The following is a 23,306-nucleotide window of genomic DNA, read 5'->3' on the forward strand; positions in this document are numbered from 1 at the left end:
GCTTTTCTGCCTTTGAGGACATTCATTGCAGAAGCTTTTAGAGGATGGTTGCATCATGCTAGAAACGTTTTCCTTCATTGTGTTGCAAGCAAGAAAATCCAGTGTGAGGGCCATGAAAATCTGCAGGCAGACAGATGGAAGCAACAGGATATCCAGTGATAAAGATGCTCCATCTTGTGCCATGTACAGTTACAGCCATAATGTTTGAAAAAAGACAAATTTTATCTTTGATTTACCCCTCTGCTCCACAGTTTAAAATCATAAATCACTGAAAAGATAAAAGACATTTATGCAAATATCCTTAAAAGTCTGAAACGTGCACTTTAATCATGTCTGAATTGTTTGATTTGTAATTTTAAACTGTGGAGTAGAGGAGTAAATCAAGAAACAATGTGTCTTTGTCCCAAATATAACGGAGGGCATGGTACTACATAGTACAATTGGTTGCGGTAACAGTACAAGATTTTCTTGTAAGCTTACTGGTATATGCAGTAAAACAGTATACAGTGCTGTGTAGAGTTTTCTTCTATCCCCCACTTTGTTTCCTGTACATTATACTGTATTACAATACACTTACTGTAAAATACACTGTTCCCTTTTAAGTAAATGAAATGTCCCTCAATTAATTGAGAGTATGTCTAAACATTTTAACTGATTTGGCTCTACAGAATGATCCAATGACTTTGCATTTGACTTATTTGTGACACAATTATTACATTTTGAAGAACGAGTTACAAGTTTTGAGTGAAATACTTTTTGTAGGTAAACCAAAGTGGTGTGTTGAGGCATATACACTGTTTTGAGAAATGCATATACAATTGTGAGAATGTGAAGACTGTTTCAGGAAATGTGCCATAGTAACTGAGAAAAACTTGACAGTGAAAGAAGACTCCATTTATTTGAATGTTTATGAAAATGAATAGAGTGAACTAAAAAAAAAAAGACGGAACCATACTTACAAATAAACATTAAAAAATTAAAAACTACCCAAAAGTTTAATTGAAAAGTATGTTGTAATAAATGACATTTGAAGCACTTCTTCAGGTGGTCTCTCTCTTTTGGAAGATTGAACATCATTTTCAGGAATATTCAGTCCTTGTAACTGTAACAAGAAGATTAAAATTTGTTACATAAAAAAGGTACATTCATTTTTTACAGTACTTTTTTTTGTTGATTTCCAGAGCAGTTATTTTTTCTGTATTTTTAAAAGGCTTACTAATATACTACTTTACAAGGATATCTTACAATACATTCCAGAAAACAAACTCAAATGACACTGTCAGACATTGCGTCATGACAAGGGTTGTGAATACCAGCATGCACATTTTTTCAGCAACGAAGGGTTTAAAATCTGTTCCTGTACTTTACTGTGATTTCAATTTCTGAGCGAATATGGATGTTAGCATGTGAGTGTAAGTGTGCCCACAGATTGAATGTAACCCTGTTGTCTGTTTAGTGCATGCAGGACAGTCTTTTACCTTTTTCAATTTTGTACTGGACTTGTGTAAAACAGATGGTTGGAAGGAAAAAAAAGTTAATGAAATATTTTTGAAATCAATAGTAACTGTGTTACAACATGATCACTTAAGTACACAGAAACAACAGAACTACAGTTGTTCATGGTATTACCAGCATTGTCCACCTGGTATTGTCAGTGAACTCGTCTCAAACATGCATCTTTAATACAGCAAAACAACCTGGCATCCTGCTTCATACAAAGACACATTCTGAAATCAGTTTAGTCCAGTTCATGGTCACAGGGCAATGGACCCTAGTAAAAGTTCCTGCCTATTCATGCTGCCTATTTTAGATGGAACAGCGAGCCTGAGAGTGTTACATTTTCACATACTGACACACAAAAAAGTCTGTCAGTCTTTCGCTAAGAATAGCCTCAATATCTGTTCACACTAAGCAACCCAGCCACAGGGGATGCACAAACCAGTGTGTTTCTTTGTGCTGGTCCCAAGCCCGGATAAATAGGGTGGGTTATGTGAGGAAGGGCATCTGGTGTACAACTTTGCCAAATCAATATGCGGACAACAATACAAATTTCCATACCAGATTGGTCGAGCCCCAGGTTAACAACAACCACCACCAGTACTGTTAGTCAACACAGTGCTGGCGGAAATTGGGCAACTGTTGGCCGAAGTAGAAGAAAAAGGGGGGGGAGACGTGTCCGGAGGCAGGAGGAGAGGAGGAAGGTAAAGAGAGTGGAACTGAGGGTAGGAACTTTGAATGCTGGCAGTATGACTAGTAAGGGAAGAGAGTTAGCAGATATGATGGAGAGAAGGATGGTTTTTATATTGTGTGTGCAAAGACTAAATAGAAGGGGAGTAAGGCCAGGTGGATTGGAGGTGGATTCAAATTGTTCTATCATGGTGTGGATATGAGGAGAAATGGAGTAGGGGATATTCTGAAGGAACAGTATGTCGAGAGTGTTTTGGAGGTGAAAAGAGTGTCAGACAGAGTTAAGATTATGAAGCTGGAAATTGGAGGCGTGATGATGAATGTTGTTAGTGCATATGCCCCACACGTTGGGTGTGCAATGGATAAGAAAGAAGATTTTTGGAGCGGATTTCAATGGACATGTTGATGAAGGGAACAGAGGAGACAAGGAGGTGATGGGTAGGTATTGTGTCAAGTCGAGGAATGGAGAAGGTCAGAGGATAGTGGATTTTGCCAAAAGGATGGATATGGCTGTGGTGGATATATACTGTATTTTAAGAAGAGGGAGGAACATAGGGTTACGTACAAGAGTGGAGGAAGATGCACACAGGTAGATTACATCCTATGCAGATGAGTTGATCTGAAGGAGATTGAAGACTGCAAAGTGGTGGCAGTAGAAAGTGTAGTTAAGCAGCATAGGATGGTGGTCTGTAGGATGACGGAGATCAAGAAGAGGAAGAGAGTGAGAGCAGAGTCAAGGATCAAATGGTGGAAGTTGAAAAATGAAGACTGCAAGGTTGAGTTTAGGGAGAAGGTAAGAGAGGCACTGGGTGGTAGTGAAGAATTATCAGACAGTTAGGAAACTATAGCAGATGTAGTAAGGGTGATAGCAAGAAGGGTGCTTGGTGTGACATCCGGACAGACAAAGGAGGAAAAGGAAATCTGGTGGTGGAATGGGAAAGTACAGGAGAATATACAGAGGAAAAGGATGGCAAAGAAGAAGTGGGATAGTCAAAGAGATGCAGAAAGTATACAAGAGTACAAGGAGATAAGGCACAGGGTGAAGAGAGGGGTGGCAAAGTCTAAGGAAAAGGCGTATGATGAGTTGTACGAGAGGCTGGACACTAAGGAGGAAGAACAGGACCTGTACTGATTGGCTAGACAGAGGGACTGAGCTGAGAAAGATGTGCAGCAGGTTAGGGTGATAAAGGATAAAGATGGAAACGTACTTACAAGAAAGAGCACCACAGATGCAATGTTTGCTCTGAGGGTGTTGATGGAGAAGTATAGAGGAGGCCAGAAGGAGTTGCATTGCGTCTTTGTGGACCTGGAGAAAGCATATGACAGGGTGCCTCGAGAGGAGTTGTGGTACTGTATGAGGAAGTCAGGAGTAGCAGAGAAGTACATAAGAGTTGTACTAGATATGTACGAGGGAAGTGTGACCATGATGAAGTCTGCGGTGGGAGTGATGGATGCATTCAAGGTGGAGGTGGGATTACATCAGGGATCGGCTCTAAACCCCTTTCTTATGTGCAGTGGTGATGGACAGGTTGGTGAGATTAGAGAGGAGTCCCCATGGACTATGATGTTTGCTGATGACATTGTGATCTGTAGCAATAGTAGGGAGCAGGTTGAGGAGACCCTGGGGAGGTGGAGATATGCTCTAGAGAGGAGAGGAATGAAGGTCAGTAGGAACAAGACAGAATACATGTATGTAAATGAGAGGGATGTCAGTGGAATGGTGAGGATGCAAGGAGTAGAGTTGGCAAAGGTGGATGAGTTTAAATACTTGGAATCAACAGTACAGAGTATAAAAGGATTGCAAAAGAGAGGTTAAAAAGAGAGTACAGGCAGGGTGGAATGGGTGGAGAAAAGTGTCAGGAGTGATTTGTGACAGAAGGATATCAGCAAGAGTGAAGGGGAAGACCTACAGGATGGCAGTAGCTGTTTTATATGGGTTGGAGACGATGGCACTGACCAAAAAGCAGAAGAAAGAGCTGGAGGTGGCAGAGTTAAAGATGCTAAGATTTGCACTGGGTGTGATGAGGATGGACAGGATTAGAAATGAGTATATTAGAGGGTGAGCTCAAGTTGAACGGTTGAGAGACAAAGTCAGAGAGGCAAGATTGCGCTGGTTTGGACATGTGCAGTGGAGAGATGCTGAGTATATTGAGGGAAGGATGCTAAGGATAGAGCTGCCAGGCAAGAGAAAAAGAGGAAGGCCTAAGAGAAGGTTTATGGATGTGGTGAGAGAGGACATGCAGGTGATGGATGTAACAGAACAAGATACAGAGGACGGAAAGATATGGAAGAAGATGATCCGCTGTGGCGACCCCTAACGGGAGCAGCCAAAAGAAGAAGAAGATTAAGCAGCCCAGCCAGACAAGATGTACTCTAAGTGGTTCATCGTGACAGGCCAGAGCAACAGTGCCACAGTAAACATTAATTTTTACTTGGGCCTTTAACTCAGAATGCTAAAGATGGCATATGCTGTTTTGACACGATTTTAAGCCCAATCTGATGTCACTGACTGATCTTCTGATCCGGCCTGAAGTTCAGTTTCAATGGCTGTCGTTTCATGAGCATTATGAGAGAGGTTGTAATACTCAATTGCATCTTCCAATTGCGCTGTTGTACAATCAAAAGAATTTCAGTCATGTCAGACATTTCAGTCAGCTGTCTTGTGGTGTAAGCAGTCTCATGAGTAGATTTTCTGATGTCACTATTAAATTTCCTGAAATTCATGGTGCAGCGACCACAGTGAGTGTGCATTGTACATTGGGTATTGCTATTATAATGCTCATTTCTGCCTTTTAGATTTCAAAAACCTCACATACAACTAAATGGCAAATGACAAAGTACCTTAGGAAATGCCTACTTGAAAACCCCAAAATAAACACACACAATGGTAAGTTGCACAGATTTTGTACCTTCAATTCTCTCTCAAAATAGGCAGAACATATTGTCTGTGCCTCCATAACCATCTGCATGTCCAGATACACCAATTTATTTTCTTGCAGTTTTACAGCACAATAAATAATGCAGTTCTGCTAGTTGTTGACATTTTGAGGAGCCTTTGACCATTTTGTTTTTTTTGGATGGGTAAAGCTGTCTTGGAAATTGACAACAGTTAAAACTGTCCACTGGGACCATGTACACATTTACTCTGAGCACCCACATTGTAGCATGTTAATCGGACCAAACCTGCTTGTACAGTTTCACATATATGACTGGGGACTATATAGTGCATAGTGAGTAGCTGATTGTTTACGATATCTAAAGATTGATGGTGATTTCTAAAAATCACAAGGTGTATGCCCAGCAAAAGAGAGCACAGCTGTAACGCAACCAGGAGAGTGATGGGCGAGTAACCTTCAAGTACTGCCAACAACACACAAATGCTTTCAAGGAAGAGAACAAAAGTGCGTGTCCTGTTAAGTATGTAGAAGCCCTAAACCTTACCCTGTGTAATATTTTCCTGGGGGTGGCAAAACCTATTCCAGCAGCATCAGGCCCATGCAGGGAAATGCCCTGGGCAGGGCACAAGTTCATTGCAAAGAAACCACACAAACTTCAAAACCTTTAAGTAAACGTACAGTTGTAACAGTATTATGAATCCACCTGCTGCTGCAGTATCAATACAACATACTGTGTACACAAAAACACAAGAAGTGCAGCTGTTCACCTGAATTTCTTTGAACACATGGGCTGTATTTGCTCACAATTACTTCAGGCTACATAAACAATACTCAAGTTACTTAAAGCCTTAAACAAAGGCTCTGTTGATTTAGCTAAACCAAATTTATCTCTTTCTGCACTTTTAACCCTGTTTAGAGTAAGCAACACTTTAAATCTCTTTCTTCTCAAGATTTACCTTCCCATGTAAAACAGGCAAACTCATTCTGTGTGTGTGCAAACATGTGTACTGTAATGGAATGCTGTCCAGTCCTGATTTAATTCTAAGAGGTACCAAATGCTTTCAAGATATCTGGAATGAAAAAAAGACTATTTACAAACTGTACATGTATATATACTACATTATAAAAGAGGAAACACGCATCTCTGAGTTACTGATGCTACATTCTGCTGTGTAAAGCCTGTGCTCTTTTTTTGTGGACACATTGTGTTTGGAATGCCAGTATAAACAAATAAATAAGCCCAGTGCTAATATTTAATTGTTTTTTGTGCAAATCAAGCAGAAAATCTAATGTACAGTGACCATAATGTTTTCTTAAAACAATGAGTGTACAGAATGAGGTGGTTAAGGTGAGATGGCAACAAGAGCTAACTCAGGCAACTGCCATAACAAGTGAATGAAGCAAATCACTAATAACTTTTTTCGGTAAACAAGAAATCCAGTGACAGAATGCTGTCAAGTTGCTAGCATAGTGTCACTATTTGCTTTCAGAACACTGTTTTGAAGTTTGTAATACGGGGTTACACATCCCAGAGCCTGCCATAGGTGTAATGTGACATTTATAATAGTTTGTCTGTACTTGCAGTCTATGAATATGTTAGACAGATTTCTCTACTTTGTTGTGGTAATGCATTTGAGTAGAAATAAATGGGGTACAAGTATATTTTAAAACAGTGAAGAATGCAGTGTTGGCCCCACAACCTACAAGAAGGCAAGTCCTCTAATTTGGACTTTGTGTATTAATTCAATTAAGTCAATCCTGTTTTCACATTTCAGATTTATCTGGCTTTCTGACAAGAATGGTTTTAATAATTCATTGCAGAAAAAGATGTTTTATCTATAAAATACATGTAACACAAAAGACCTTAAAATGAATGAACTGATTAGTTAAGCAATACAACCAAGATCTTGATAAAGGGATGTTTGTATCCCAATCTAAATGAATAATAATAAGAGCTGCTTATTGTCTTTGTGGTATCCAACAGAGAATACAGGAATGTAAAACAGTACAATGGGAGGAGTTCTTACTGTATGCTTTCATTATTTAAAAAAAACAAAACACACAAAAAAAAAAATAATATTCTGAACAATCTTCTTTCAGGATTGGTTCATGGAGACTTAAAACATTTTATTCACAGGGTAAACGTTTTATCCAGTGAGGTACCAGTGTATAGAAGTTAAAATACGTGCACACAAAAAAAGGTAATGTCACCAGTTCTCCATGCAGCCTTAAGAGAAATATGCAAATTTCATACAAATAGCATTTTAGATGGAAACAGGATTGGGGACCAAGTTCTGTGAGGCATCAACAATACTTAATGTGACACCGGTGTTAATTAAATTTTATTTAATTGTATGTGGTATAACACAAACTTGCTTGCCTTGAGGCAGTATGTATTCTAGCACTGTTAAGATGGCATATATTAAGCAAATCATTTGATGAAAGAACCTCTAACCTTGTGTTTTTAGGATACCCCAGTGTTCTTGTAGTCTCTGTCTCTGTTGCTCAACTTCCTGTATGGCTTCCCCATGCAGAACACCATTAGCCACTGGAAGGATGGGGTCACCTAGTAGGGAGCAAATGCTATCTTCCAAAAACGAAACTTCAGGATCCTGCTTTAAAAAAAAAAAAAACACTTTGTATTAGATGTCTTCTCAGATCAAATTCCCGTATTAGCTGCAATTCATCTGATGAACTGTGGTTAAGCAAAGGAGGATCTGACCTGGAAGTTGCATGTTGCAAAATATAAATATATCTTGCAAACACTGAGTACCTTACTCCTATATTTTAAAGGCAATAATGTATTGCTTGTTTTTGTAAAAGAATCCTAAGGCTATGATCACCATTAAATGTCCAATACAACACAATTGAGGATTTTACAATAATTCAGTTTAAGGCAGTAGGTCACACAGTGCTCTGTAACTTTTTGTTTCCTTTCCAATACTACTCTTAGACAATTCACAAGTATAATACTATTTGTAGTTTTCCACTTTTAGAAATTAATTGCAAGATTTTAGGGTTTAAAAAAGTGAGGCCTGCAGTTCTTTAGACGTTGTCCTGGGGTCTTTTGTGACCTCTCGGATGAGTCGTCTCTGCGCTCTTGGGGTAATTTTGGACAGCCGGCCACTCCTGGGAAGGTTCACCACTGTTTTAATGTTTTTGCCATTTGTGGATAATGGCTCTCACTGTGGTTCGCTGGAGTCCCAAAGCTTTAGAAATGACTTTATAACCTTTACCAGACTGATAGATCTCAATAACTTCTGTTCTCATTTGTTCCTGAATTTCTTTGGATCTTGGCATGATGTCTAGCTTTTGAGGTGCTTTTGGTCTACTTCTCTGTGTCAGGTAGCTCCTATTTAAGTGATTTCTTGATTGAAACAGGTGTGGCAGTAATCAGGCCTGGGGGTGGCTACGGAAATTGAACTCAGGTGTGATACACCACAGTTAGGTTATTTTTTAACAGGGGGCAATTACTTTTTCACACAGGGCCATGTAGGTTTGGATTTTTTTTCTCCTAAATAATAAAACCATCATTTAAAAACTGCATTTTGTGTTTACTTGTGTTATATTTGACTAATGGTTAAATGTGTTTGATGATCAGAAACATTTTGTGTGACAAACATGCAAAAGAATAAGAAATCAGGAAGGGGGCAAATAGTTTTTCACACCACTGTATATCAAGGTACACACTGATTTTTTTATTTTCTTTTTTGCCTTGTGGAGAATGCCTTCCCGGTTCCCACAAGCTCAACATAGTCCAGCACAAGCACAGCACACAAACAGTTCCCTTCCTTCTCATTATCTTCTCCTTTCCACTATTCCAGTCAAGCTTCGTCTTTCTCCTCCCGACTCTGGGTCGTTTCATAAGGCACCCAGAAGTGCTCCAGGCGCTTGATGAATCATTTCTGGCAGCACTTCTGGGTGTGGTGGAAGAACTGCCCATAAAGGCTCAGCAGCTCCTGCTGTAGCACCCCCTGGCAGCTCCTGCGAATCCCAACAGAGCTGCACCAAACTCCAACTCCCATGAAGCCCTGCGGGAGTCCGAGGCACTGCTGCAACCCAGGCGGGTTGCCATCTAGCATCCCAGGGGAAGTAATGCTCTAGCCACGCTTGCTCCCCCAGTCCTCCCAGTGTGAAGGCGTTCTGGCCGGGCAATGGCCCAGCCACACGCTACAATATATACACACACACACACATAAATATATGCATACATACATACCCAGTATATATACACACATAAAATGCAAAGTTCATTCACTCACCAACAAAATTTATATTTCCTGCTTAGTTAAAAAGCTGAAGTATAGCAGACTGGTACACATCTAGGCGGTAAGCATCTGCTAAAACAGAACATTTCTTTGTATTAATATTTAGGGGTAAAACCTTCTGCAATAGGAAAACTAAATACCCCCAAAATCTCAAAAACACTTTGAATCATACGATTGAAATTTGGCAGCTTTAATTAAGCTTTTTTTTTCTTAATATTTGTTGGTAATAAAGCAGTAACATGTGGGGCATTCTTAGTCAGTTCTTAGTCAAAATACATACAATTTCAAGCTGGACTGGATTGTTGAGTGCTCTTATATACATGAACTTTAAAAAACTGGTTGGGGGTGTTGGTGGTAAAATACATGCAATCTTGTGGAGGACTGGGGTGTTTCCTTGCAGGTGCACTGTGTGCCACTATGGTCTAATTTGCAATGTAGAAACCGTGAACTGACAGGAAAGTGTACCAGCCAACGTCAGGCTTTGATTACAACACAAGCCGGGGGAAATGCCATGCCTTAGACAGTTTAAAAGCTCACAAAAGTGGTTCTCCACAGGCAGAACATAGAGAAGATGGACATTGTACATAGTTCATGATATAATTTTTTCCATTATCCATGTTTATATTCTGTTATTTGTCACAGTGCTCCCTTGTCTGGACTCTTTTGTTATGTTAATTATTTTAGCAGTTTAAACTCTAAATTTCTGTATCTATTTTTTATGTAACACTATATGTTTGTGAGGGTATGCTGGGCTGTGCATAGGTCGTGTTTAGTACCATGTGATATGGGACAAATCATACTTCATTAAATTGGTAAGGTGTATACTATTTTGGAAGGACGAACATTTGATCTAGATGAGAAATGCTGTACATTATGTGGCAGCAGCTTATTTGTGTCAGAATTTGTAATATGATTACATATGATTTGTAATCCTGGATTACATTGTGGAAATAAAAATGCAAAACATATTTGTTAAATTACTGTACATGCATTTTATTTTTGGTTGAAACTTTCTCTTTCACCAGAATGTTTTACATTTGTGGTGTTTCCAAGTATAGATTTGGTAAATAATAAAATGTACAAAAAGCAATGTGATAAGCACTGAGCCAAAAGTTCTTAATGCTAAAACAGCACTGTGTTACAGTTGGTGATCACCATCTTGATTTGATAGCATATGTATATTTACTAAAGGTATTCTTACAATTTAACTCAATGGCGCATACAGGGCATAACCAACATTTATATGTACTATAATGTCTGAACTGATTAACAAGTAAAACAACCTGGTTTCTTTACTGTCTGTTGTACTGCAATATTAAAAAGAAAATGTGCTATGCCACACTATTTTCCTTTTTGATCATATTATAACTTTTCTTCCTGTATACTCACATGAATAAGACACAGCAGCTGCCCTTCTGCCAGGCCTTGCAATAAACTGGTTAGTTGATTCAGAATCTTCTTGTCCACACCGCTCTGGCAGCTTAAGGCAGTTACAACCAGATCAGGATTGTACATGTATGCTACAGGCAAAATCAGACTAAACAGTGCATGCAACACACCTTTGACATTGTTGCCTTCCTTTAGAGGGACACAAATGAAAAATATTACAGTATTATTGGAATGAAAGGCTTTATGAATTTTATCAATTCAAAATACATACAAAAATGTAGACAAACAAGAAAAAGTAGCAGTACAATTAGCTATGCATGTAAGCAGAGGTTGTTGCCCATATGGAATTTAAATGCTCTCCCTGTGTCTGCCTGGCTTTTCTTTCATATGCCCAGAGATGTACAAGTTAGGTTAAATGCCAAGTCTAAATTGCATGAATAACCCCTGAAATTGACTGGGACCCTGTTTAGGGCTTTTCCCTGCCCTCTATCCAGACTTGCTAGAATAATATCCAGCCCCTCATGAACCTGAATTATATAAGACAGGTTTGAGAAGGTTATATTATATATACACAAATAAAAAACATGCAAAAGCTATGTTCTGAAGAATAGTAATTTTTGAATAAAATCTGTTGTTAATAGTGATTTGCAGTTTTTCTAATTCTTTGATGTTTGGCAAACAGTTTATTTGATCATATTCTATGTCACTGACTTAAAGATCTAGATCTAATGAACACTTTCAGTCATGTAGTCAGTATACTAGTCAATATGGCACTTTGCAAGAAAGACACTAATCCAATGAGTGCTACTGTTGAGTAGCTCTTGTCCTAGTGTAAAACTCCTTGATCCTTTTAAAAATGCTTTGTCATATAAACAAAACAAATCCCTCTTAATTTAATAAGATCCAAGATACCAGTAAACTGCACTTGGAAGCATTCTGAGAGAAAAAAAAGAAAATGCATAATTTGTGTCATGTAAAACTAACCAAAAGCACATATTTTTACACTATACAATATATCATTGCATCATTTTTTCTCACTGTTATAGGCACCACACTCTTAAATTTATTAATAAATTAAATAACCGCCTTTAATTTGCATGTTGAAGTCTGTCATAAAGCTGTACTATGGAATAGACACCAGCAAACCCATGACAATAAAATAACATTAAGCAGGTTGGGAGCATGCAGTTTCATGCCAACTTTGTTTAAAACATCTTAGTACAAGATATTAAAATGTTATATAGAGTATGTCTTTATTTTAAATGCTATAGAAATGCTATATTGCAGAGTCAGGTTATTTTAATTTCAAAAATCAGTTTACATGTTTATTTCTCTGCAATAGTCATGCTTTGTTGAGTGTCATTCCCTTTAAATATTGCACTCTAAATAAATAATTCATTTTTAAAAAATAATTATTCAATTACCTATTCAATTTGTACATTCAATTCAATTTATCCATCACAGCAGTACAAGCCAACCGGAAATAAACTAGGATGGGTCACCAGTCCATTGTAAGTTCCACACTGACTCAAACTGGACAGTGTTCACTAATGTTATCTACATATCTTTGCCAAGTGGAAGCAAACAGAATGATAAAACAGTATAACAAGGAGTGCAATTCAGGTCCCATTTAAATTACAGTGAGGATAAAAAAGAAAATGGTATACTGCTCAGAACACTAACCTTTGGAAGGAAAATTGGAATGTGATACTTTGATTCTCTGTCCTTCAGCTTTGTGGTGCTCATCTGAATAAGGAGTACATTTCTAAAATAGTTTTCAACAATCATTAAATCAGCTTTGAAATATGACAAATGACTGCACAAACCTTGCAAGCCATACAAGTGAATATAAGCAAAAAATCTAATAAAGAATACAAATAATAAAAGAATAACTCAAATTAGTCAATTCCAGTAAGTACAGTAGTATTAAAACAGGGATGTCACACACTAGCTCAACATGTCGTTAACTTAATATTTTCAGAATAAGACCAAATAAGTATCCCTCTAGTTTTTGAAGGCAAGTATTCCTTTATAAAATTACATGGCATCAGTGTCTGTCTTAGCAACACTTGGAAACTGAGCCAAAGTGGGGAAGCATTTCCGTGTAAAGTGAACACTGAGCCCACAAGCCCAAATTCACTTAAATTGGGTCAGTTCATTAATGTAATATGTGCATCTTAATGATGCTGGAGGTAAAAGAAGTATCTGGAGCAAATATAAGAATGTGCAAATCCCACACACAGTGACTGTGGCCAAAAGAACTCTGAGACAATACAACTATCTTCTATGCCAACAAGCTACACACTATTAAAAATGAAAAATTTCATTTATAAATATTTTTGCCGCAGTCAAAACATAATGGCCCTTCTATTGACAATGACATATTTCTGCATTTTTAGGGTGTCTAGAAACTTTTCCCATTTACTTTTAGGGACTTACACCAAAACTTCCTTATACATTTTCTCAGACATAGCAAATTTAAGTGGTAGTGTCATTCATCAGATTATCAATCTGATTTAAGCTTTGGCAAATCCTCTCAAGGTCATTCATCTTCATTTTATGAAGACACTACAGTGTTGTTTTGTTCTAATGGTAGCTTTATTCTTATTTAAACAACCATGGAACAGTTTTCTGAACCTAATAAATTGAATTTTAACATTACAGGTAGCTGGTAACAAAAGTTGTAATGCAGAAACTACCTATGGATGGGGTGTCTATACAATTGGGCTAATTCACAGTTAGCAATTGAACTATAGGATTGTGTATGTCTTCTGGATGTAGGAAAAGAAAGATATAATGCATAAAAGAAAAACACATGCGATTCAGTTTAGTTTATACATAAATACATATTTTTTTTTAAACTTCCTTAATCAAAATTCAGGGTTGTAAGGCGCCAGCGCCTATCTCAGCAGCACAGGGCACAAAGTAAAAAACAGCCTTGGACTTTGTGAAAGTCCACTGTAGCACCCACCAATGCACATTCCCATACTTGCACTCTCACAAGGCCAATTTAAACTTGTCAGTTACCCTAAACTGGATATGATTGAGATGTGGGAGGAACCCTATGCAGACATGAGAAGAACATAAAGACTGCTTACATACAACAACTAGTTACTGGATTTAAGCTTGGGATGCTGAATCCATGAAGCAGAAGCAATAAAAACTACTTTGCTTCCTCCAGTTCAGTTTAGTTCATATCAACTCCAATTAATTGTACTGTAGAGTGTACACAGATGGTATGTGCAAACTCTTCACAGAAAATAAATAGGCCAGAATTTGAACTCACTCTAGCAAAAGCTACAAGACAATAGTAATAACTATTGCCCATCTGTACCACCCCAAACTAATACATTTTGTTAAATAGTTTACAGAAAATGCGAGATTTTCTTTAAAATCAAATTTGAAGAATGTATGCAGATAACTGCCATAGGTGTAAAATAATTTGAGTTTTTCTTCCAAAACAAGCTAAAAAAATTGAGTGAATACGTTGTGAAAGAAGTTGAGATCATTTCAAGTTTGGGAAGGGCATTAATTATAACAAGACATGTAAAAAATAGGATAAACCTAAAACCTGACAGTTTAGACCAGATAAATGTCATCATTTTGTTTATTGTCTTTGCTTTCTTCAAAAGTTACTTTTAAAATTGTCTTTGTAGAGTGCCAAGAGTCTTTTCTAATTCAGTTTTTTAAAGATTTGTTTATGCTTCAAGTACCCGATAGAGAAATCTAAATAAAAAGTTACTGCTTGAAAAACAGATCATAAAAAAAAAGACTCGTCTAGGAGCTTGTGTCAAAATTCATACTGAAAACAAAATAAAATTAGCTCAACTTACCCATCATCTTCTAAACTGACAGGATAATCTTTATCTCCCAGATATAAAACCAGGATCCTGGAGACACTAGGACAGACAAAAAAAGATAGTGTAATTATTTCTTCCCTCCACAGTTTGGAGTAATGCATTACATGTTATTGTAATGTAACTACATTTTATGGAAATGAACTAGCAGTAAGTGTTACAGTTTAAATTCCTGTTACCAGACTCATTTTACTAACTTAATTGACTAATTTACTAATTTAACTAATTTACTGACTTAACTAGAATTTCATTACTTGCATTACAAATATGTTTCTAATAAGATAAAGTTTGTCCATGTCTTGAAGGGAAGACTCATCTCACACAACATTCAAGAAGATGAGTGTGTTTACCTGTGCTGTGTCCACTGAAAGTGTAAACTTTTTTCATGCAGCCCATACACCACGATGAATTTTACAATGCTTTCAAATCTGTATGGGAAATGTTTGTTGTTTACAACATTACATAATCATTTGTTTAGGACTGCATTGAGGTCACAAGGCAACAACAAAAAAAAATTGTTTTGTTCCTGGCAAGACAATGTTATTTTCGTGTTGCTTGGGTCAAAAGCAACTAGTAACAATCATCCATTGAGTCAAAACATTGGTTTTGTCACTTCTGTCCAACATTTTGTATACAGTCATGGCCATAAGTTTAGCATCAATGCAGCAAAACCTTGTTTGAGTCACTGCTAATAATTCTGTCGTTCAATGGCATTAAGTTATGGTGCCAAGCTGTTGTATATATAAAGTCTAAACATACACCAATGTAATTGCTGTAACATCAGTCCGATATATCGCTAGATGTCACTGACATGGCTGCCAGATGGCAGCACCTGTATAGCAGCAGCAATTTGCTGTTTACCAAACCTGAAGTATGTAACACCTTACGGGACTGCTGCTGCGGTGCGTTGATTCCTGACAGGGTATTAACTTAACAGATTACTGTACAGAAAGTTTAGAGTATTTGGACAACTTTTCCCACTGACGCTGCTGCTATGTAAGGGTATACAGCAGCTCACCCTCTAGTTGGAGCACAGGTGCTAGGCATATCACTACTGAGAATCGAGCGATAGAGCAGATTAGATATATTTTACATTTCTAGAGTGAGTACTAAACTAGTTAGTATTTTATTCAAGCATGGTATCGAGAGGTTGTAAATAACCAGCGGACTCTTTTTGTTATATTTGCGGTTTATCAAAATGTGTGCAGAAAAACACTCATTGACTACATCTGCAAGAATGAATGCAGCATATAAAGAATACTTTGGTATGCCAGTTGGAGATCAAGATAAGTCTTAGGCTCCACACTTTAGTTGTGACTGCTGCAAGAAGACTCTTGAAGGTTGGTTCCGGGGAGAGAAGAGAAGCATGAAGTTCATGATACCAAGAATTTAGCGAGAACCAACAGATCACCTGAACAACTGCTATTTTTGCATGTTAGATCCATCAAATGACATTCTGGGAAAAATGCATCTGCTAAGTTCTATCCTGACATCCCTTCTTCGATCGCCCGAGTCCCACATTCCTCTGACCTTCTCATTCCAGCACCACCGCAGAACATGCAGGTGTCTACGGAAGACACCAGCTCAGACAGAGACACTGATGCAGCTGATGTTTTTCACGCTGCTGGTTAAGGCACTCCATACTTTCCTAACCAGAACGACCTCAATGATTTGGTGAGAGATCTTGGTCTCACTAAAGCTAAAGCCAAACTTCTGACATCCCGAATGAAACAGTGGAACTTGTTAGACAAAAGCGTGCAAGTTACAAGTCAGAAAAAACGACATCAAGCATTTTCCGTTTTTTTCACCCTTCAAGATAAATTTTGCTACTGCTATGATGTGACAGGTCTATTTGATGCAATTGGGATATCATGTAACCCACAGGATTGGCGCCTCTTTATCGACAGTTCTTCCAGGAGCCTAAAAGCAGTTCTTCTCCACAATGGGAATCAGCTACCATCTATCCCGGTGGCTCACTTAGCACAGCTTAAGGAGGAATACAATAGTGTCAAACTGCTGCTGCAGGCATTGAACTATGAACAGTATGGTTGGGAGGTCATTGGTGATTTTAAAATGGTAGCTTTCTTAATGGGTCTTCAGGGTGGTTTCACCAAGTTACCATGCTACCTTTGTCTTTGGAACAGCAGAGACACCAAAGAACACTACCATCGTCGAGATTGGCCAGAGAGGAGCAACTTCGCCGTCGGAATTAACAACGTCAAATGGGAGCCTCTGGCGGATCCTAAGAAGGTTCTTATGCCACCCTTGCACATCAAGTTGGGGCTAATGAAACAATTTGTCACAGCTCTCGGTAAAGTCTGCAGCCATGAAATACCTAGAAGAATTCTTTCCCAAGCTGTCTGAGGCTAAACTAAAAGCTGGTATTTTTGTTGGACCACAGATAAAAGAAAATCATGGAGTGTCAGCAATTTCCCATCACTCTCACAGAGGTCCAAAAGGCAGCTTGAAGCAGCTTCATCACAGTAGTACTGGAATTCCTCGGAAATCATAAGGCCGAGAATTATGTGGATCTGGTAGGGACACTAGTAAGGAACGATCAGGCTATGGGGTGCAGGATGTCGCTAAAGGTGCACATCCTGGGTGCTCATCTACAAAATTTTAAAGAGAACATGGGAGCGTACTCAGAGGAACAAGGAGAAAGATTCCACCAAGATCCCATGGAATTCGAGCGTCGATACCAAGGACAATACAACGAGAATATGATGGGGGACTACATCTGGGGTCTTGTTCGTGACAGTAACAATCGTCAGTATAAAAGGACATGTAATTTTTAAGTTTAATTGCACTATATGGACACAAGTCAGAAGATTTTGTAAAAAATTTGAAGTCTCTTGCAAAGGCTGTTAATGTTATCTAATGCGTGTTCTGAACTATTAATGTCCTGACCACAAAATCAAAGTTATTTTGAAATGAAAGTTATTTTCTATCATTTGGATATATAAGCTATCAGGAACTAATAGTTATTTCAAAGACACAAAAACTGTGTTACATGGTGAGGTTCACTTCATTTTAATCAAGAAATAAAGATTTTACTTTAAAAGGTAAATTCTCTCCATTAATCATATTCTTTTAATTTTGATGTAAAACTGAAAAGTTAATTCTCGTTTAAGGGAGGCAGGGCAAAGTGAATCAAAATCTATGACCTGGAACGTTTATGATTAAAGCTTTGTTAATATTTTTAATCACTGTGATATATACTCCTTGAACCAAGAAAACATTACAAGAATTATGTATTGTAAAACTTTAGCAGTGTATCCCAACATGAATTTTGTTTTTTTGCTTATCTCTTAAAATTCCCATAGAAAAGGAGTAGTCTGTTTGCAGGTAAGTTCATTGAATCTTTACATTTATTGTTAATGAATGTAAGAGAGAATGTAAATACTTTATTGCCATGTGCCTTTTTGACGGTATAAAGAACCAGGAGTAAATATTGATTGTGTTACACAATAAACACAGCAAGTAGCTGGCACCACCCAATCGATAGATAGATAGATAGATAGATAGATAGATAGATAGATAGATAGATACTTTATTAATCCCAAGGGGAAATTCACATAATCCAGCAGCAGTATACTGATACAAAGAAACAATATTAAATTTAATAGTAAAAAAAATTAAAAAATGAAAAAAATAAAAATAAAATTAATGTTAGCATTTACTCCCCCGGGTGGAATTGAAGAGTCGCATAGTGTGGGGCAGGAACGATCTCCTCAGCCTGTCAGTGGAGCAAGACAGTGACAAAAGTCTGTCACTGAAGCTACTTCTCTGCCTGGAGATGACACTGTTCAGTGGATGCAGTGGATTATTCATGATTGACAGGAGTTTGCTTAATGCCCGTCGCTCTGCCACAGATGTTAAACTGTCCAACTTTACTCCTACAATACAGCCTGCCTTCTTAACAAGTTTGTCCAGGCGTGAGGCGTCTTTCATCTTTATGCTGCCACCCCAGCACACCACTGCGTAGAAGAGGGCACTCGCCACAACCGTCTGGTAGAACATCTGCAGCATCTTACTGCAGATGTTGAAGGATGCCAACCTTCTCAGAAAGTATAGTCTGCTCTGACCTTTCTTACATAGAGCATCAGTATTGGCAGTCCAGTCCAATTTGTCATCCAGCTGCACTCCCAGATATTTATAGGTCTGCACCCTCTGCACACAGTCACCTCTGATGATCACAGGGTCCATGAGGGGCCTAGGCCTCCTAAAATCCACCACCAGCTCCTTGGTCTTGCTGGTGTTAAGGTGTAAGTGGTTTGAGTCGCACCATTTAACAAAGTCTTTGATTAACTTTCTGTACTCCTCCTCCTGCCCACACCTGATGCAGCCCACAATAGCAGTGTCATCAGCGAACTTTTGCACGTGGCAGGACTCGAGTCATATTGGAAGTCTGATGTATATAGATTGAACAGGACCGGAGAAAGTACAGTCCCCGGCGGTGCCCTGTATTGCTGAACACAATGTCAGACCTGCAGTTCCCAAGACGCACATATTGAGGTCTGTCTGTAAGATAGTCCACAATCCATGCCACCAGGTGTGAGTCTACTCCCATCTCAGTCAGCTTGTCTCTAAGGAGCAGAGGTTGGATGGTGTTGAAGGCGCTAGAGAAGTCCAAAAGCATAATTCTTACAGCACCACTGCCTCTGTCCAGGTGGGAGAGGGATCGTGTAGCATATAGATGATGGCATCCTCCGCTCCCACCTTCTCCTGGTATGCGAACTGCAGAGGGTCGAGGGCGTGGCGGACCTGTGGCCTCAGGTGGTGAAGCAGCAGCCGCTCCATGGTCTTCATCAGATGTGACGTCAGAGCAACAGGCCGGAAGTCATTCAGCTCACTAGGACGTGATACCTTTGGGACAGGGTGATACAAGATGTTTTCCAAAGCCTTGGGACTCTCCCTGTTCCAGGCTCAGGTTGAAGATGCGCTGTAGAGGACTCCCCAGTTCCAACGCACATGCCTTCAGCAGTCGTGGTGATACACCATCTGGACCCGCTGCTTTGCTGGCACAAAGTCTTTTCAGCTCTCTGCTCACATGGGCTGCTGTAATTGTGGGTGGGGATGTCTCACCTATGCTGGTATCAGCAGAAGGATGGTTGGAGGATGCAGTACTCCGAGGTGAGAGTGGGTTACTGTGATCAAACCTATTAAAGAAGTTGTTCATTTGGTTTGCTCTCTCCACGTCTGTCTCGATGGCGGCACCCCCTTGAGCTGCAGCCAGTGATAATCTTCATCCCATCCCACACTTCCTTCATGCTGCTGTTCTGCAACTTCTGCTCCAGCTTTCTCCTGTACTGCTCTTTCGCCGCCCTGAGCTGGACTCGGAGTTCCTTCTGCACGCGCTTGAGCTCATGCTGATCACCACCTTTAAAAGCCCTTTTCTTCTGGTTCAAAAGGCCCTTGATGTCACTTGTAACCCATGGCTTGTTGTTAGCATAGCAGCATACTGTTCTTACTGGAACTACAATGTCCATACAGAAGTTGATGTAATCAGTTGTGCATTCAACAGCCTCTTCAATGTTCTCACTATGTGACCCAAGCAATATATCCCAGTCTGTAGTTCCAAAGCAGTCTCTCAGAGCATGCTCTGCTTCAGGGGACCACTTCCTGAATGAGCATGTAGTTGTAGGTAGCGCCCTCACTCTTGGTTTGTATTAAGGCTGAAGCAGAACCAGGTTATGATCTGCTTTCCCAAGCGCAGGCAGTGGGGTGGCGCTGTATGCATCTTTAACGTTTGCATACAGTAGGTCGATAGTCCTGTTTCCCCGAGTGTTACAATCCACATACTGGGAGAAGGCAGGTAATGTTTTGTCCAGCGTTACATGGTTAAAGTCTCCAGCGATTAGCACAAGTGCCTCAGGGTGCTGCGTTTGTAACTTAGCAACTGCGGAATGGATGATGTCACTTGCCATCTCCGCGTTTGCTTGAGGGGGGATGTAAACAATAACAACAATCACGTGTCCAAACTCTCTGGGCAAGTAATAGGGCGCAGACTTACGGCCAACAGTTCGATGTCCCTGCAGCAAGTGGAGATTTTAACGTTTACATGTCCTGAGTTGCACCACTTTGTATTGACATAGAGAGCAAGTCCTCCTCCTTTCTTCTTTCCGCAGGTACTTGCGTCTCTGTCCGCTCTAACTGTGCTAAACCCGGGTAGCTCCACGTTAGCATCTGGGATGGTAGTCGTTAGCCACGTTTCACTAAAACACAGCAAGCTGCATTCTCTGTAGGTGCTGACATTTTTCACCAGCACAGCCAGTTCGTCGATCTTATTATTTCCCAGGATCACAGAAGGCACCGAGGGTTTATAACGCCATTTTCTCTCAAGTTGTCTCGATTTAATCTTATCTTTTATCTTTGCCGCTCGGCTGCCCGATATCGTCTTCTTACCTCGTCAGGTAAATAAGGAACCACACCGGCATAAGCATTTCTTCTCAGTGCTTTAAGCTGACTACTTGAATAGGCGATTCTCGGAGTGTAAAAATCCATGTCAAGTAGTAAAATAGTAAAAAGTGTCCAGGGAGCAATTCCACATAAAAGAAAGTGTTAGAAGTGATCAGTGAAATAGAGAAAAATAGAGATAAAAAGGTATAAAGATAAAGTCATATACGGAGTTGCTGGAAAGGCTGCCACTCGGATGCGGCGCCGGAAACCAAGTAGAAAATCAGTAAGTGCTCTTGTTTGCTGGCTGCTACTTTAGCAATTATTGTACTGTTTACCAACTTCATATTTCAGTAGTTATGTCTGCTTTAATTATTTTTTATTATGAATTCTTTTTATGAACAAAACTTTGTGGTGCATATGTTTGAACCGGCACAGTGCCAAAGTCATGAAGTTCACTTGTTTAACTGTTGACTTCACATTCACTGTTGAGTAAGTAAGTGAACTTTATTGTCATTCATACCATACAACAGTACAACAACGGATGAATAGCTGAACGAAATTGCGTTTCTCCAGGCTCAATGTGTGGACATAAAAGACAGGTGTATAAAGGACAAGTGTACATAAGACAACATACAGACATTACAAACATTTCACTTCTTACACAGAAAATAGGTAACACAGTGTAAGACAGCACAATACAAACAATAAATACAAAAGATATATGTAAATGTAAGCCAGTCAGTGGGTGAAATATAATATGAAAGAAAATATTGCACATCATTTCACAGTGATTGTGTTATTGTACTATATGGATACAATATTTATATATAATATATACAATATAGACAATATAATATTATACGATATTACAATATAATATAATGTAAACGTAAGACATATTTGTGGAAGTAAAGTGCACAGTAAGTAAGAGAGCAAAAGGATAAAGGTTATTTAACAGAGTTTAGTATTCTGATGGCCTGGGGGAAGAAGTTCCTGTTAAATCTTGTCGCTCTGCAGTGCATACTGCTGTAACGTTTTCCAGAGGGCAAAAGTTCAAACAGCCCATGTGCCAGGTTTGTGGGATCTTTTATGATCTTAATGAATCTGCTCTGGCAAAGTGAGTAGTGTAATTCTTGAAAAGATGGGAGTGAGGACCCGATGATTTCCACCGCTGTCCTCAGCACTCTTCAAAGTATTCTCTGTTCAGCGATAGTGCAGCTACCATACCAAACTGAGATGCTGCTGGTCAATATACTTTCTATAGTGCCTCTGTAGAAAGTTTTGAGGACAGGAGAGGGAAGGTTTGCTCTTTTCAGCCTTTGGAGAAAATGAAGTCGCTGTTGTGCCTCCTTGACAAGAGAAGTGGTATTTGTGGTCCATGTCAGGTCATCTGTAACGTGCACTCTCAGAAACTTGGTGCTTCTCACTGACTCCACACTGTTCCCATGGATTGTAAGTGGCTGGTGTGGCATGTGCTTTCTCCTGAAGTCAACGATGATCTCTTTTGTTCTGCTGACATTCAGCGTCAGGTTGTTTTTTCCACACCAGGCAATGAGTTGATTGACTTCCTCTCTGTATGCCGAGTCATCTTCATTACTGATGAGGCCCACTACTGTTGTGTCATCTGAGAATTTTATAATGTGATTCAAACTGTAATTGGCACAGCAGTCGTGAGTCAACAAGGTGAACAGTAGGGGGCTTAGAACATAGCCCTGGGGAGCCCCAGTGTTCATGATGGTAGTCTCAGAGGTGTTTTTGCCAAGACGTACTGTCTGGGGTCTATCTGTGAGGAAGTCTAATAACCAATTACAGAGAAGGGTGCTGATGCCTAGTGGCTCCAATTTCTTTACCAGGTGTTGTGGAATGACAGTATTGAAGGCAGAGCTGAAGTCAATAAAATGCAACCCCACATGATTATTTTTATTTTCCAGATGAGCCAGTGTCAGATGGAGTGCAGTTTTTATGGCATCATCAGTGGAGCAATTTGGGCGGTATGCAAAATGATGTTGATCAAATGTAGCAGGCAGTCTGGATGTGATGTGACTTTTGATCAACTCTTTGAAGCACTTCATCATGATGGGTGTGAGTGCTATAGGGCAAAAGTCGTTCAGTGATGATGTTGGTGATTTCTTTGGCAGTGGAATAATGGAAGTGGCTTTGAAGCACTAAGGAACAATGGCTTGTCTTAGGGAGATGTTGTAGATGTCCGTGAGAACAACTGTAAGTTGGTCAGCGCAGTCTCTGAGTACACACCCTGATATGTTGTCGGGACCTGCAGCTTTCCGTGGGTTGTTGGTTATAACCTCCTT

At 39.3% G+C, this 23,306-nt stretch overlaps 1 protein-coding gene across 1 annotated transcript; it reads right to left on the reverse strand.

Annotated features, from left to right (window-relative positions):
- Nucleotides 1-872: 872 nt before the first annotated feature.
- Nucleotides 873-14,644, reverse strand: LOC120533711 (polyamine deacetylase HDAC10-like). The gene is made up of 5 exons (XM_039760623.1): nucleotides 14,575-14,644; nucleotides 12,425-12,506; nucleotides 10,742-10,930; nucleotides 7,540-7,696; nucleotides 873-1,102 (listed from the first exon to the last, which is right to left on the reverse strand). The coding sequence occupies exons 2-5, from the start codon at nucleotides 12,485-12,487 to the stop codon at nucleotides 1,080-1,082; spliced, it is 432 nt and encodes a 143-aa protein (XP_039616557.1). The 5' UTR covers nucleotides 12,488-12,506; nucleotides 14,575-14,644; the 3' UTR covers nucleotides 873-1,079.
- Between the last annotated feature and the right edge of the window lie 8,662 nt (nucleotides 14,645-23,306).

The sequence above is a fragment of the Polypterus senegalus genome, chromosome 8 (assembly GCF_016835505.1).
Source record: "Polypterus senegalus isolate Bchr_013 chromosome 8, ASM1683550v1, whole genome shotgun sequence".
NCBI lineage: Eukaryota > Metazoa > Chordata > Cladistia > Polypteriformes > Polypteridae > Polypterus > Polypterus senegalus.

Coding starts and splice junctions, on each gene's coding strand:
- LOC120533711 (XM_039760623.1), bottom strand. CDS start 12,487: ATGAGCACCACAAAGCTGAAGGACAGAGAATCAAAGTATCACATTCCA. Junction 7,697..10,741: donor AGCTGCTGTGTCTTATTCAT/GTGAGTATACAG, acceptor TTTTTAAAGCAG/GATCCTGAAGTTTCGTTTTT. Junction 1,103..7,539: donor GGGTATCCTAAAAACACAAG/GTTAGAGGTTCT, acceptor TTCTTGTTACAG/TTACAAGGACTGAATATTCC.